This window comes from Talpa occidentalis, unplaced genomic scaffold (genome assembly GCF_014898055.3).
Source record: "Talpa occidentalis isolate TD23 unplaced genomic scaffold, MPIMG_talOcc4v2.1 talOcc4.10, whole genome shotgun sequence".
In the NCBI taxonomy this organism is placed as follows: domain Eukaryota; kingdom Metazoa; phylum Chordata; class Mammalia; order Eulipotyphla; family Talpidae; genus Talpa; species Talpa occidentalis.
Genome location: NW_023600993.1, coordinates 99,986,968 through 100,002,245, shown reverse-complemented (window position 1 = coordinate 100,002,245; position 15,278 = coordinate 99,986,968). Strand labels below are relative to the sequence as shown.

The 15,278-nt window shown below is 62.1% G+C and overlaps 1 protein-coding gene across 1 annotated transcript in view; it reads right to left on the bottom strand.

Moving 5' to 3' along the window:
- Positions 1–6,173: 6,173 nt before the first annotated feature.
- The window catches only part of BCAS4 (breast carcinoma amplified sequence 4), a 42,048-nt gene continuing 32,943 nt past the window's right edge, over positions 6,174–15,278 (bottom strand). Inside the window, exon 5 of the mRNA XM_037500358.2 lies at positions 6,174–6,654. Within this exon, the coding sequence (XP_037356255.1) occupies positions 6,421–6,654 (234 nt within the window). The 3' untranslated portion in view covers positions 6,174–6,420. The remainder of the gene's footprint in view (positions 6,655–15,278) is intronic.

Below are 15,278 nucleotides of genomic sequence, written 5' to 3'. Positions count from 1 at the left end.
CCTGAGCACACGTCACCGAGCATCTCGGCAGTGTGGCTCCTGGGACTGCTGGACGTTCCATGAATTTCCGTCCTTACAACAGTCCTGCCCTCCACTCCCCCGCAATAACAAGTTCTCTAAGGGATGAATTAGCTCTGGGTTTTGGATCATGAAGGTTCCCAGAAGCAAAGGCCCTAAGATCCCAGCGGGCAGAGGGGTGATGCCCCCGCCGACGCAGGACGGCCGAGTCCACCGGGGTCCCAACCACACCGGGCGGCCTTGACCTTGGCAACACACCAGCCTGGGCAGGAGCCTTTCCCTGCACCAACGCAAAGACGCGCGCCCCGGTCTCCGAGGCACACCCCGCGCTCCCTGTGGCCCAACTGCACCCAAGGGCACGCCTTCACCCTGCCAGCACCACCCTCGCCGCGCCCGCCTGGCACCTGCCTGACGTACTCGGCGCGTCGCAACGTCCCTTCTGAAAAAGGAAAACCAGCCTCATCCGCACCCACGAAGGGACCCTTGGCGGCACATCCAAGACCACCAAACCGCGGCGCTGCTCGCCGCCTCTCGCTGCCGGCTGCGCGTCTCACCCTGGCTGCCCGTTTCAAGGGCAAACTGGAGCGACTCAGAGCACGTGGCCCCCGCGGCGAGAATGTCTCCGTGGCCCAGCATGGCTGAGAGAATCGCGTGACTCTCGGGCGACTGAGTTACCCAGCTCAGGGTCCGAGGCGGGACTGCGCACCCCACCCGGGCTGGGCCTCCCAGCGCTTCCTCCAGGGAGCCCTGGCCCTGGCTCTGGACCTGGCCCGGGCCCCTCCGCTAGCCTGTCACGCAGCAGGCCCGGGCGGGCAGGCCGCAGCCCCGACGCGCTCGGCTAAGGGGACGCGCAGGCCGCACACGCGGGTCGCCAGCCTGGCTGGCGTCCCCAGGCGCCCGGCAGCACCCTCCTGCCCGGGGCGACCTCCAGCACGGCCCCCTGGTGTTCACGGGCGCTTCCCTTCACCTCCTTTGAGCAAGGCTTCGCCCTCCCTCTGCTGAGCAAGGGCGCTGAACGCAGGGCCCACCGCACCGTTCCAGAGCCCGTTTCTCAGGCCATGGGCTCAGGCAGCGCGTCCTGGGTGAGCCGCCGCGAGCTAGGCTGCCCGTGGTGCTCAGGTCAGCACCCACCTCGGCAGCTGGGCGAGGCCCATTCAGCCCCGCCAGAAACCATCACGCCCCCTTCCACACCGCGCTCGGGAAGGCGGAGGCCGCGGCCCCGTGGAAGGAGCCCTGGCGCAGGGCGGGAGACGCCAACACCGCGGCTGGCCCAGGGACACGGGGTCGCGGGGCCTCCTGGGCGTCTCCCACGGCCGTGCCCTGAGAGGGGGACTCCCGGGCGGCTGAATCACCCAGCAGCTGAGGCCTGGCCCGGGGAGCCCACGGTGTGGGTGGGGTGCGGCCCGACTGCCCCCCATATGCAGCCAAGACTGAGAACATGTTTTCACTGAAGAGACGCACAGGTGCGAGGCCACGGCGCGGCCTCTGCGGGCGAGCACGGTCGCTACCCCGGAGAGTAAATAGTTGCCTCCACTGGACACACCTGCCCCCGTCTCTGTGATTAGAGATGCAGCGTGGAAGACACGCGCGTGCAAGCTCGCTCACCGGGAAAATGGGGGAGTGGGGGCCCCTGGGCCTTACAGGATAAGCCTCACTCCCTCCAGGGCCGCACTCGGGTCTTGGTGACCAAAGAAAGAAAGGCACAAACCTTGTTCCCTGCGGCTCCTCCAGGTCTCCTGTGACTCCGACCTGGCTCCTCCAGAAGAGAGGTGCTGGGGCTCGGAGTGTGGCCCCGGGAGGCCCGGCGAGGTCTGCCTGGCAGGGGCCCACCTCCAGCGGGGGGCTTGGCTGGGGTGGCTCCTCAGCGGGCCCACGCCCGCCCGCCCGCGCCTGCAGGGCGCTCCTTCACCCATCCCAGGCGGCACCCTGGTAGCCAGCGGCCAAGCAGGCCCCGCCCCGCCCCCTGCGAGCAGGCCTAAGTGCACCCAGCTGGCGCTGGTGCTGCAGAACCCGCAGTGAGTCCTCGGAACTTGGGATTCTGGGAGAGCGGCCTGGGTCAGCACGGCTTCCGGCAGTTCCAGGCCCACATTGGCTGTGCTCTTGGGCACAGGACAACTGGAATTTCACTTTAAGATGGGGAGGAAGAGGCCTCGATGCTGCCTCGATGCTGCCTCGATGCTGCCGTGTCAACAGGCCACCTCCCAGGGGTGGGTCCTGTGAGGAGGTGCTTTCTGCAGGGTCTGCCCAGCTTCCGATCTTCCCACCCAAGGAGGCATGCGGCTTTGCCCAGGGCCTTTTCTGCGTCTATGGAGATGGCCGTGTGGGTTCTGTCCTTTATTACTCGTGTGTTACATGTCAATTACGCCACAATCAAACAAAGAAAAAAGTGTTTTAAAATAATATTACATTGATTTCCAGATAAACCAGCTTGCACGCCTAGGAGACATCCCACTTGGCGCGGCGGAAGCCTCTCTGCAGGCCGCGGGCTTCGGTCGGGTATATTTGGGCTCGTGGGCGTCTATGTTCAGGACAGACATTGGTCTGTAACTCCCTCGGGGGTTTTTTCTGACTCAGTATCAGGCACCTGCAAAACAGTTGTGGGAATCACAACTTGGGCCATGAGCCCCCAGCCCTGCCCGCAGGGGACCCGGAGCCAGTGCGTGGGGCACAGAGATGTTCCCTGATCGTGATCTCCTCCTCGACCAGCCGTTCCCCTCATACACCCGAGTCTCCACGATCAGCCCTCCATGGCCTAAGAGCCTCCAATGCAGACACCCACGGGCGCCCCACAGCGAGGAGGAATCAGTGAAATAAGAGAAACCTGAAGCCCGGGCCTTCTGCGGCCGCGCGGCTTGAGCGCCTCGTCAGCTCGCCAGAGCACGAGCCCAGTATTGCCAGCTGCTCCCATTTTTAAATAGGAAACTGGAAATCCAGTCCTTCGTGTGGACTGCCCTCATTTTTAATTGCTGGTGACTGATTTTAATTGAATTTTTGGAACAATCACCAAAAGATCAAGGTCTAAACAAGCAAGCAGTAAAAAGTCCGCCTCCTCCTCCCAGCAGGTTTCCCGTCCTCAGAAGCTGGTTCTTCCTTCCAGAGACTCGTGACGTCTCTTTTGCATGGACGGGAGCCCCTCGGGTACGTTTTTCTGTACCTTGGCTTTCATGTCATCTTTCCATGCCAGTTCGCTAAGAGCCCCGACCTCACAGCTGCAGAGGTTTCCAGCACAGGGATCCCCGGGGATGGAACCAAGCCCCTACCTGCTGGACAACGCTTCTTTGTCTTTTGCTACTTCAGTGCGCAGTGAACAGCCTTTTGCATTTCTCACCTCTTGTGTGTGTGTAGCCAGGATCCAGGTTAGGGGCCTGGGGTGCAGGTACTGGTCCAAGGATGTAAACACGTCGATTTCCAACCATGCATGCTGGCCCTCCGTCAGAGCAGGAGCATGCGCGTCTCTTCAAAGTTCCAAAGATTTTCACTTTTCCCAGCCAGATAATAGAAAACAGAATCATTTCACTGTGGAGGTTTACGGTATCAGTGAGGTTGAGAATTTTTTTCCTATGTTTAAAGTCCCTTTGGTTTTCTTTTCTGTGAAATGCATGTTCACATCCTTTGTATAGACCTTTCTTATTTATTGGTGAGTGCTGTTTATATATTAAGAAGATTATGTCTTTGTAACAAAAAGCTACCAATAGATGTTGCCCTTTGTCTTTTGAATTTGCTTGGGAATTCTGTTGTTTGATTTGGGGATGTTGTAGGTTAAGTCTCCCGTTTGTTTTTGCCATGCAGAGGATTAAAATAAAAACTATCTATAATCAAGTGTATTATGTACCTTCACGGCTCCTGGATCCCTTGTGGTTAATCCAATGTGTTTGCCTCCTCCTATAAATTCATTTTATACATTCAAGTCCTAATCCGTCTGGAATTTTGGAACGGCTCCTGGGCTGCAGAGTGAGGTATGGAACTCCCTTTATTTTTTCCAGATGCTCACCCAGTTGTCTCAACGTGAAAACCTTTTCTAACAGTTCAGGGCAAACCATACATTTCTGCCAACCGGATAAAGGGTCGGGTCACCCACTCGGCTCCTGCTCTCAGGGTCTCTTCAGCCGCGCATGAAGCTCAACCCCCACGTGGTGGGAGGTGGTGAGCAAGGAGCCTTCTCCTAGGAAAACTTGCAAATGACCTTGCCAAAACCGGAGGCACGAAAGAAAGAGGAGGCCACCCCCTCCCCCGCCCCGGCTGCACGTGACCCCGGATACAGACTGCGGAGCAGGAAGCCAGCACCTTCTGGTACTTGGCAGGAGGCAGCCGGGTGCCTGCTGAGAAGGGGACACCCATGGAGTCACCGTGGACAATGACAGCACCTCCCAGAGACCAGTCGCCAAAGGGGAAGTCGAGTCCGCCAGTGTCCAGGCCTGACCTTCACTCAGAGGTGCTTCCAAGTGTCCCTAAAAGAACCCAAGGGCAGGGAAACCCTGAGGGGCAGGTAGACTTTGGGGCGCTCTCACAGGCGGTCTCTGGGTCCCTCACTGTTGAGACTTCTGAACGCCCCCGGTCAGTCGAGAAGCACAGAACGTAGGTCTCCCTCACGGCCCAGTCACCACAAGACCACATGCTCGCCCAGACCACACGCTCGTCCTCACAACAACCCAACAGGTGGGCGCCGCCAGCCTCTGTATCTTATTGCAGAGGAAGCCGGGCTCTGAGATGGCTAGCAGCTAGCCCGGGATCGCGCAGCAGAGGGGTGCCCGGGCAGGCTGCCCACGCAGCCATGGTCCTCGGGTCTCTTTCTCAGGGTTCTTAAGTTGTGGCTTGATATCACATGGCGTCCCTGTCCCCTCTCCCCGGCCCGGGGGCCACACTGGAAGGAGAAAGGCCTGGGAGGCTCCAGCCCCTGACACACACACTCTCATCCTTCCAGAAATGGACGATCTCACCGCGTATCTGAGGGATTAACAGTGAGCAGCGAAGCTTCCCTCGCCAGGAACTGTCCTGACCCATCAGACACAACCACGAGGATGAACAATCTGCAGCTCCACGAGGATGAACAATCTGCAGCTCCACGCGGCCAGGGGACACTGCCGGGTCACACGGGCAGCCGGGAGGCCAGACGCCAAGGGCAACTCACCGTGTGCACCCACCAGCCCCAGACACGAGGCAAGGAGCCAGCAAGGCCCCGAGAGCCAGCGTCAGGCAGGTGTTGGGGGGCAGTGGGTGGGGTGGGGGTGCCGGACACTGGCTGGACAGGACTTCTGGGTGCTGCTGCTGCTTGCTCCCCAATCTGGGTCAGGGCCAAACATATCTGTGAAAATTCAGTGACCTGTTGTGCTCAGGTGTCTTTCCCTGAGTAAGTTACGGTGCAATAAATTTACAAAAATTATCTCCCCAGCGAAGTGCCAGCCCCTGGTGAAACGGGTCCGCCTGCATCTTTCAATCCCAAACATTACTCTAAGATGGACAAGACTTGGGCCTCCCCGGTGGCGCAGCGGTTGAGCGCTGGGTTGCGAAGCTGCCCGCGGCCTCTGCGGCGCCGGTTCATTCCCCGGCTGCTCCCCGGCCACTGGAGGAGGGTCCCACATGGCGCGCAGACCTCTCCTGCCGCCCGCTGCTCCCCTCAGCAGTGTACTTCGGTCCTTCTGCCTGCTCTGCTCCCCGCTCTGGCTCTGGTGGATTCTCTCGCCCTCCCACGCTTCTGACTGTACCCAGTGCTTGTATAAATAAATAAAAATCTTTAAAAATAAATAAATAAGTAAAAAAATAAAATGGACAAGACTTGATTTCCCCCGATTTTCTCTGCTACCTCCCCCAAATCATTGTGGGAGGTTCAGCTGTGTGTGCAGGTTCTTGGCTCTGTGAGGAATTCTAGAAAAATCAGAAGTAACCATCACCAAAGTGAGGGGTCTGGAGGGAGCAGGCAGTAGCAGGAGAGTCACGTGCCTGAGAAGAGACAAGGCCAATGCACCGTCGACGGTCCTGGAAACCGTTGTGACCTTTGCCTTCTCACTGGGAGTCTAAAGGCCAGAGCTGGGCCCCCCCACCCTGCCGGTGGGGGCTCTAACAAGAGCAGATTCTGAGGCTCTGGTGCCAAGCAGGGCAGCACCCTCCCTGGCCGAGACCCAGAGTCAGGAGAAACCGACCAGCCCACTGTTCTCACACGCAGACAACGGGCCACCTCTCGACACCTTTATTAGGGGGGCTGGCAGGGCAGCAGGCCCTGGGGTCCACAGCCCAATTGATGCCAAGGGGCCTGGGCCCTGCCACTGGGTGGCACTGAGTGACCCCCAGGATTCCAGCAAAGCCCTTCACAGAGAGCAAGGGCGATCTGAGGCCCCAGACCACCTGACCCCAGACACAGCGGGGAGCCCGCGGCGCAGGAGCCCCCTCCAGTTCCCACGTGTGGGTTCAACTGCTCCATCCCCGTGGTCTCATGCGAAGCCCAAAAAAATGGAAAAGCCCAAGCTGCCTTGTCCACGGAGTTCTGCTTTCCAGGCCCCCTGCAGCAGCCCGGAGCTCACAGGCCGGAGCCTTGGCGGGCAGGCGTTCGGGGCGCGCCTCGCCGGCGTCCACGGGGAAGTAGTCCTCGGTCCTGTACAAGGTGGGCAGCTCGAATGTGGGGCGTGCTGGTGTAGACGGTTTCTGGAATGACAAGACGAGGGGCTCTATCAGGGGGTGTATATCCCACAGGGAGAGTCTCAGTGGGGGGCGAGGGCGCGAGGCTCTCTGGTGGCGCTGCCTGGCACAGCCAAAGCGGCCCCACGGGTAGAGTCAGACCATGAGCTGGGCCACATCCTCCCCCTCCCGGGAACAGCAGCAGAGCCGGGTTCCCATGGAGAATGATGGAGAAGCCTGGGCGAGGGGAGCGTGCGCCTCCTGCTACCTCGGGGAGCAGCGTCCGGCCCCTGAGGCAAGCCCCCCCCCCCACGTGGCTCAGCAGCACCCCGAGGGCCAGGGCGTGGCGGGCGCTGGGAGGAGCAGTGGCCACCAGATGGCCTCCCGCTGTGCCCCCCTGCATTGCCGGGGCTGCGACCGCCTGTGTTACTTTTTCAAACATCAAACCATTTTAAGCAGCGTTGACTTATTTCCGCGGTGTTGCTGCAGGGAGATCCGCAAGGGAAGAGTCTCACTGCGCAGCGCTCTCCAGGCTCCCTTTCGGGGGCTCTGCGAGCCACAGACAGTCCCACAGCAGGCTGCCTGCACCGGCGCTTCCCAAGCCTGGCTGCACGTGGACCCTCCGGGGACGCCCAAGAGTCTAATACTTCGGGGTTAGGGTGTGGCCTGGCCAGGGGGTGTCCCCAAGCCTTCAGGTGATTCCCAATGGCTGTGACTGAGAAGGGAGGGGGAGCCTTAAGGACCTGGGGTCCCTCTCACCACCGTCCCTCAAGTTCCCTGGACTGCCCCATCTCATGGCCCCCCATTTTCCCATCTGGCTGAGACCCAGCTCTGGCCCGGCCTGCTGTCTCAGTAAGAACATGGAACTCCATGGTTCCAGCAGCTTCCCCGAAGCCCAGCACCTCCACCTGCCCCTCGCCACGCTGCGGGCATCCTTACCCCACAGGGACACTGTGACCATCACCCCACAGCAAAGGGGGGAGGCCAAGGCTCGGGGCGAGCTTCCATCTGTCTCCCACATCCCACGCTGTGCGCCGAGGGCCTGGTTGTGAGCGAGACCGCGGGGTTGCCATCGCGGGGCCCGTGTGCTGGGGAGCCCCGGGAGCCAAGAGAGCCCCTGCCGGGCCCAGGCGGGGCCGGCACCCGGGGCGGTCAGCACGGCCTCAGGATCCGAGCTGTCCTCATTCTCCACGGGGAGTCGCCCCGGGTCGCACAGAGTGAACGGGCAGAACCAGGGACCGAGCCCAGGTTGTTCAGGTACTGCCAGGGAACCGCCCTCCACAAAGCAGAGGCTGCCGCCCTGAGGGCCGATGGCGCGGAGAGGCGCCAATCCTGAAATAATTCCGAAAGGTCCACAAGGATTCCGAGTAAGCTGTGTCCGCGCGGCCCCCTCCAGGGCTGAGCTGCCCGCCCCTCGCGCGGGGGCTGCGCCTGGTGACTTGCTGCCGAGAGCCGAGGGCAGACAGGAGGGGAAGGTTAGCGCCCGCGGACAAACCTGGCAAACATGACCTCGACCGCGCGGTGAAGGTCGACACCCCCGGGGACACGCCCGCTGACAGCAGGTCCCTGGGCCGGGCGTGGGGAGGGCGCCTCCTGCCCAGCCTCTGGGCCCGGGCCAGCCACCAGGAAAGCGCCAGATCAGCCCTAACTGTGGGTTCTACACGCAGCGCCCCCCCAGTTCCCGCCAAGGTCATCAAACCCCAGCAAAGGCCCAGAAGCCGTCTGAGACGCAGGCGCTGGGGAGGCTGGCATGCCACCCGAGCAGGGAAGGACGCAGCGGACAGCGAGTGCGTCGGGTGCCCCCTGGACACTGCTAAGAGCAGCCCCGGGCGGCCACGCGCCTCCACGGTCAGACAAGGCACAGGAGCTGCTGTCACAGCAACGTGGGGCTAATTCTACAATTTAAAAAACATATTTGGGGGCCTCCCTGATGGCGCAAGCGGTGAAGCACCGCACTATGAAGCAACCCGCAGCCGCTGCAGCAGGAGTTCAATCCCCTGCCAGCCGCGGAGCTACCCCCACGGCACGGCAGACCTCTCCTGCCTCGCCCGCTGCTCCCCTCTGCAGTGTATTTCAGTCAGTCTGCCTGTTCTGCTCCCCACTCTGTCTCTGGTGAATCCTCTCACCCCCCACACCTCTGGCCAGTGCCCCAGCTCTTGTATGCATAAATAAATAAATCTTTTTAAAAAATTAAATAAAAAACATATTTGGAAAGAAAACAGAAGAGACAGCCGTCTGCAGCCTCTTGGGCTGGCCACACAACCAGGGACCCGGGTCCCCCGAACCACGTCGTTTCATTACGTCCATAAGGAAAACAATCCCAGCCAGCGCGGAGCAAAACGCCATCCCTCCAGGGCCGCCCTCGCTCTCCGCTGTCTCGTTTCAAGTTTCCAAGAACTCGTGACGACGCGAAGGCGCACGGCGCACTCGACCCCGCAGCCGCGGTGTCCTTCACCTCCCTGGCAGGAGAGGAAACTTGAGGTTCTCCTCCAAGATCACCCAGCTGGGCACTGGCAGGGCTGGGTTGGAACCAGGCCGCGCGGCCTCCGCACCCAGTCGGGATGCAGGGAGCCTGGGGCCGGGCGGGGCGGCCCCCCTGCAGACCCCGGGTGTCCCTCAGCACCTGCCTTCCCTCGGGGGGCCCTGGGGTGTCTGTCTGGCAGCCCACCCTGGTTCCCCTCTGGAGCACACACAACTGGCTTGGCGCGGGGCATGTCAAGGTGGGCCTCTGCAACCCGGGCGGCCCGGGACGGCTCACGCTGACACCGACGTCCTGTTTCTCTGAGACGGCAGAGCTGTGTGGCCACGCAGCCGCACGGCCCTGCGGGTACCAAGAGCTGGCCTGAGACAGGACGAGTGCTGCCCAGTCGGCCTCCATCCCGCCCGGCCTGACTCACTCTTCTGCCGACCTGCCAAGTCCTGCGGCGAGTGAGCCTGCAGGGCTCCAGGCTCACGTCACCCCCACGGGGCTGTCGAGGATCTGGGTGCAGGAGGCTCCAGCCCCAAGACACCAGGTCCCCCAAAAGGCAGGAACTGCTGGCCTGAGGCCACGGTCTTCTCAGGGGCCTGCCACCCTGTGAGCACAGCCCTCTCATGGCGCCGCTCTGTGGGGCGGGAGGGGAGGCGGGCCGTGGGCCGTCCCGTGCCTGGTGAGGCTGAGCTGGGCGGGGGGCAAGCTCAGCCACGTCTGGCTCAGAACCTCCTCCTCCAGGGTCCTGGCTCAGGGCTTTCTGCACTTCAGGCCATGCCTGGCTCTCTGGCCTGCACTGTCTGTGTCTGCTCCAAGGGGCCCCAAGTCTTCCAGAATGTTCTGACAGCCTCAACACAGCCCCTCCCAGTTCTCAATAAGCAGCCCCTGCGTGCCCAGTCCTGCCCACAGCCTCGCCGTGCCTGCCACAAGGCACAGTCCCCCTTCCCAGCAGGATTCCTGCCAGCCCAGTGACCAGAGCAGCTGGTGGCAAGAGGCTGCTGAGGCCCCAGGGATAGGGGGGCAGGACTGGGGTGCCCAGAAAAGCAGTCCTGCCCAGGGGACGCTAGCCCCAGGGGATATGCTGGTGTGATCTCCAAATAGGAGATGCTGACCCTGGGCAGCATCTCTAGAAGGTTCCTGGATCTCCATGGATTCTGCTTTTAGCTGGAGGAAGAGCGTTAACATGGAAACAGCAGAGGAGGAGCCCCCAGAAAGTCTGCCAAGACACTGGCTACTAAACCAGACTCACACCTGTTTGGGGGAAAGGCAGGACAGCCCTCTGGGGGAGTCGCGTGACAGCAGTGTGGGGAGAGGGCCTCTCGCCACCGTGGCACACGTGCCCGTGCCTGACAGGCCTCTCCTGGCACCCTGACCGGTCTGCACTGGGCCAGCCTGCCTGCAGGGCCGTGTGGCCCCGACAGCAATCCCGGACATGCTCATGCATCTTTTGAACTGAGCATGTGCTATAACGTCCAAGCCACGCAGCGCACCCCAGGCGGGCGGGCTGCTGCAGGACGATGCGGGCGGGTCCTGCTGTGAACAACTCTATGGGCAGCAGGGCCAGCGCTCCTGGCTGAGAAAGTGTCCTGGAATAGAGGGCAGGGACAGGAACACGGTGGAATCTGGGGGACCCCCAAGGAGGGATTTGGCTGGAGGAGGGTGACCCACGCTTGGCAAAGAGCCGCTGTAGGAAGAGTCGACCCCGGCGAGCGAGGCAGGTGCCCGCGCCCAGGGGCCGGCTCGCAGCTCAGCGGTCTCGGGTCAAACCACTTCGCCCCCACCCCTCGGCCGCTTAGTGGTGCCCAGGTGTTCAGCACTAGCACCCCATCTCCAGGTTAGTGGCCGGGGTTACACACCAACAGCGGGTGACGGCACAGCCACTCTGGCCCTGTGCCCTGAGAGCTGCACATTCCTGCTCCTGAGGCGACCTAGGAGGTTTCGCTGGCCTGGGTTGGCACCACAAGAGAATGTTAACAATGGCACCAACCAGCTCTGGCACACAGCAGCAAGCACAGACGCAGTCGACCAGTGTGTGGGGATCCTTAACTTGGGTTGTTGCTAGCCATTAAGTAACCAGCCACTGGGCCCCACACAGGCGTCCCCCCAGGCAGCAGCTGCTCGGAGGACACGTGCCCGCCTGGAGAAAGGCCTCCCGGGCCTGCAGCCACCGCCTGTTGGGGTGGAGGGGGGAGGCCCGACTGTGCCCTGTGCCCCGGCTTCCCCATCCCAGGCCTCCAGACGGCCTCAGGGGCCTCTTTTCAATTCTCCCTGCCCTTGGACACGGGTCTGTGGCCCAAATCTGGGCCCAGGCCTGCCCATCCCCCGGGTGGCCCAGGCTGTACCTGCTCACTGGCCTGGGGGCCTGACTCCGCGCCACCCCTCGGCCTCGGCCTTCCCGTCGCCCTGGGCCTGCCCCAAAGAGCCTGCCGTCCTCTGTGCGTGCCCGTGTCTGATTTGGACATTTTACCCATTAAGGCCCTCTGGGGCGAAAAGGGATGGATTTCCAAGGTCTGGGAAGTCACATCTGAGAAGGGGGAACAGGAACGGGGAGATGAGGCGGGCACGGCGGGCAGTGGGACGAGAGGAGCTCGAAGGGGGTGGACACCAAGGGAGAGAGAAAACAGCCGCCCTCCACCCCCGGTCCGGGCCTCTCCCCCTGCCCGCAGGGACCTTCGCTGCTCCTGCCCCCCACCCCGCCCCAGGAGCCCCCCACCCCCCAGGACTTGGCACAGCACCTGGTCCACCAGAGGCTTCATCAACACAGGCGCGGCCTGGACCCGGATGCCTCCGTCCCCCGCTGCCCGTGCAGCCCCCGGACTGAAGCCACCGGCTCCTCGCTGGGCACCCCCGGCCCCGGGGCCCACGCGCGTCTCCAGCTGTGGCTCCACCTGCGTCCAGATGGACTCCGGATTCACACGGCAACCTGGCTGACTCTCCGGGGAGCTGCGCTGAGCGAGAAAAGCCAATCCCCGAAGCTCACATGCCGCGTGATTCCATTTATAGAACATTTTTGAAATAGCAAAATTTGAGAAATGGAGGGCAGATGAGTGGTTGCCGGGGGGGAGGGGGGAGGTGGTGAGAGGTGATGGCAGAGAGGAACCTAAGAAGAGACAGTTGGACAGACTCCCCAACCCCCCCCACACCCCCAGGGAGATCTGACGAGATCTGTGGATCGGATCAGTGTCAGCTTCCTGCGGCTGGGATCGCGGTTCTGCAAAATGCTGCGCCTGGGGAAAACTGGGCCCAGCGTACAGGGAACTCCGGATTATTTCCCGTCACTACAGCGCATCTGCAATCATCTCGTACGGAATTCCAGTAAACACATCCACACGCGCACCGGAATCGACACCTCCCCATCCAGGCCACCAGCTTTTCTCTCGGGACGGTCTACGCTGATCTCTCCCCGCTCCCCTGCACATCAGCACCTTCCTCTGCCCAGGGCAGAGGAGATGCCAACCCACCCGCTGGGTCTTTGCACCCACCCCTCCCCGGGTGCCCCACTTTCACCTGCGGCTCCACACACTGGCCCTCAGGCCTCTCCTCCAGAACCTTCTTCCCAGACAGCCTCGCCTGCCCCTCCTGGCCTGCTCCAGGCACAGCCACCCCCTCACCCTGCCCCTGACAAGAGTCTCTGCCCTCTCCCCTATGCTCTCTCCCCGAGGAGCCACTGGCAGAGGAGAGCAAGTTCCCTGTTGCCTGGTTCCAGGACTCTGTCCGAGCTCCTGGCGCCCACAGGGGAGTGGATGATCCAGAATTGTTGAATGAGTGAAAAGAGGGTCTGTGAGCAGAGATTTGGCACGGGAGGAGTTAAACCCGGCCTGGGGTGGTTGGGGACGGAGGGGTGAGGTTAAGGGGTTGGGCCGGCGTCTCCAGGCACCGGAGCCCACGGAGGGAAGGGACAGCAGCCTGGACAGTGCCCAGCAGTCAGGCCGCACTGCCCACCCCCACTGCCACCAGAAACAGAGATTAAGGAGTGGGGGGTGGTTTGGGGTGGGGGCTAAACTTACTTTCCGAGGGCTCTGGGGGCCTTAGGGGCACCCACATCTGGAATGAGGGTGAAGTGGAGGCAGAGACCACAGGGACGGCCCGGGGTGGCATTTCCAAACCCCTCACACTGCAGCAGTCGCTTTTCCGGCGGTGTGACCTCGGCCAGGTTACTTAGCGTCTCCATGCCTCGGTTTTCCCATCTGGAATCAGGGCCACTTTCAGCCTCGTAGGATGTTATGGAAGTGCTCAGTGAACGCTGCCCAACTGCCTCACTGTGACACCCCCGCCTTGAATTCACCTTCCTTTTAAACGCTGTCACTACTTGTGAACTGCCTAAGCGCACGAGCTAGTGACGCTGCGTTTTTACTCTTCAGTGCAGCCAGTCTCGAGCCATCACCATTTAAACTAAATTGTAGGGCCTGGTTCTGCTGCTGCTTTGATTTCTAATGCACAGGGAGCCTCAAAAATCTAAGAGCCGGGACACTCTCAACCACTGACGTGGCTCATCTGGCAGTCAAGGGGCCTGGCTCACAGTAGGTGCTCAATAAACGTCTGCTGGCCAGTGACAAGGAGGCCACAGAGGGCACCCAAATGCTGGCCAACCCGGCGAGCAGCCCCAGCCTGTGGCCTCCGATTTCTCACAGCGCTCACCACTGCCCTCTGCGCCCCTCCTGTGCCACCCCAGCACCCCCACATGTGCGCACACATACTCCTGGGACATTGGCCGCAGCCTCTGGCGCCGGATCCAGGCCAGACACGGGCGGGAAGAGGCCACTGCAGCGGCAGCTGAAATCCCAGCCAGGGCGCAGCCATGTCCAGCCTGAAACCGGCCCTCCCTGCTCCCACTCGTCCCTCCACAGAAGAGTCACGTCTCCCCTCTCTCCCTCCGAGGCCCGCGGGTTAATTATTAGGGCTCCCAAGTAGTGGGAACTTTGGCCCCGGCTCCAGGGCTGGCAACATGTCAAGGGTTGCCGCTATCAGCCGGAACAGGCACCTGGATGACTTTACTGCTTAATGAGGCACCGTTTATTCTCCCAGCAGAGCCAAGTTTAGGCGCTTCCAGTCTCCTCGGGCATCAAAGGATCGGGCCTCCTCCAGCTGCCCCGGCCCCGGCCGCAGGCATCCACAAGTACCTGCGCTGCTGAAGGACTCAGCGGCGCCCGCCGGAGCTCCGGACCTCGGAAGGCTGATGGCCACCGCCTGGCCTCCGTCCAGCCCAAGCTGGCTCAGAGCACCCAGCAAGCAGCCCTCATCTCTGCCAGCGACTTCCCTGGCCTCTCTTCTCTGCTTGCTGCCACGCAGCCCACCTCCTGGTGGCCTGCTGAATCCCCGGCTGTGAGTTACTCTCGGGGGAGACCCTGTGCTCAGGCGCGGGCCAGCTCCGTCCTTGCTTCGTCCTGGGGTGCTCAGTCCACAGCTGTTCTTTCTCACCGCTCATCGGAGCGGAAGCACAAGCACGACCCCATGGGTGTGGGCGCTTATGTCCCATGCGGACACCAGGGCTCCAGAGGGGCAGTGGGCGTCCACGGTGCCACCCACTCAGTGGGTCAGAACTGGACACAGCCTGGACCTGCCCCCACACCCTACAGGCGGTGACCACCCAGGCCCATGGCTTGTCTCTTTCTGTCTGCAGAGTGAGGGGCCCCATTGAGAACTTGGGGGAGTGGGGAGATCCAGAGTGGGGTGGGGGAGAGACAAAAGGGACCGGGAGGCAGAGTGGGGAGTTGTGCTTGTCTGTGTGACAGTGAGACACGGGCAGAGAAGGTGACAGGAGACAGAGACCCAGAAACACAGCATCAGAGAGATGGTCCAGGCACAGACGCCAGGCAGACAAGGCTAGATCTCCACCAGGTGGAGGTCACAGCCTGGGCACAGTCCCCGGGGTGTCTGCTGAGTGCCAACCCAGGAACCCCAAAAGTAGTCTGGAGCAGGACAGCCGGGGGTCTCAGCTGCCGCGGTGGGACCCTGGTGGCAGCCCAGGCGCCCGCACCCGGGCATGGCACCTTAGGACACGCAGCTCCTCCTCTTCCCATCCAGGGCCATGTCCCAGGAACGGCCCGCGCGGGAGCAGGGGCCGGATAGAGAGGGTTCAAGTGTCATCCAAGCTTCGACCTGACCCCCACCCCCGCGCTGGAGAATTGGCACCCCACCTCAGAGGGGAAGGTGGAGACCTGCCCCCAGGCCATGGAGCTGG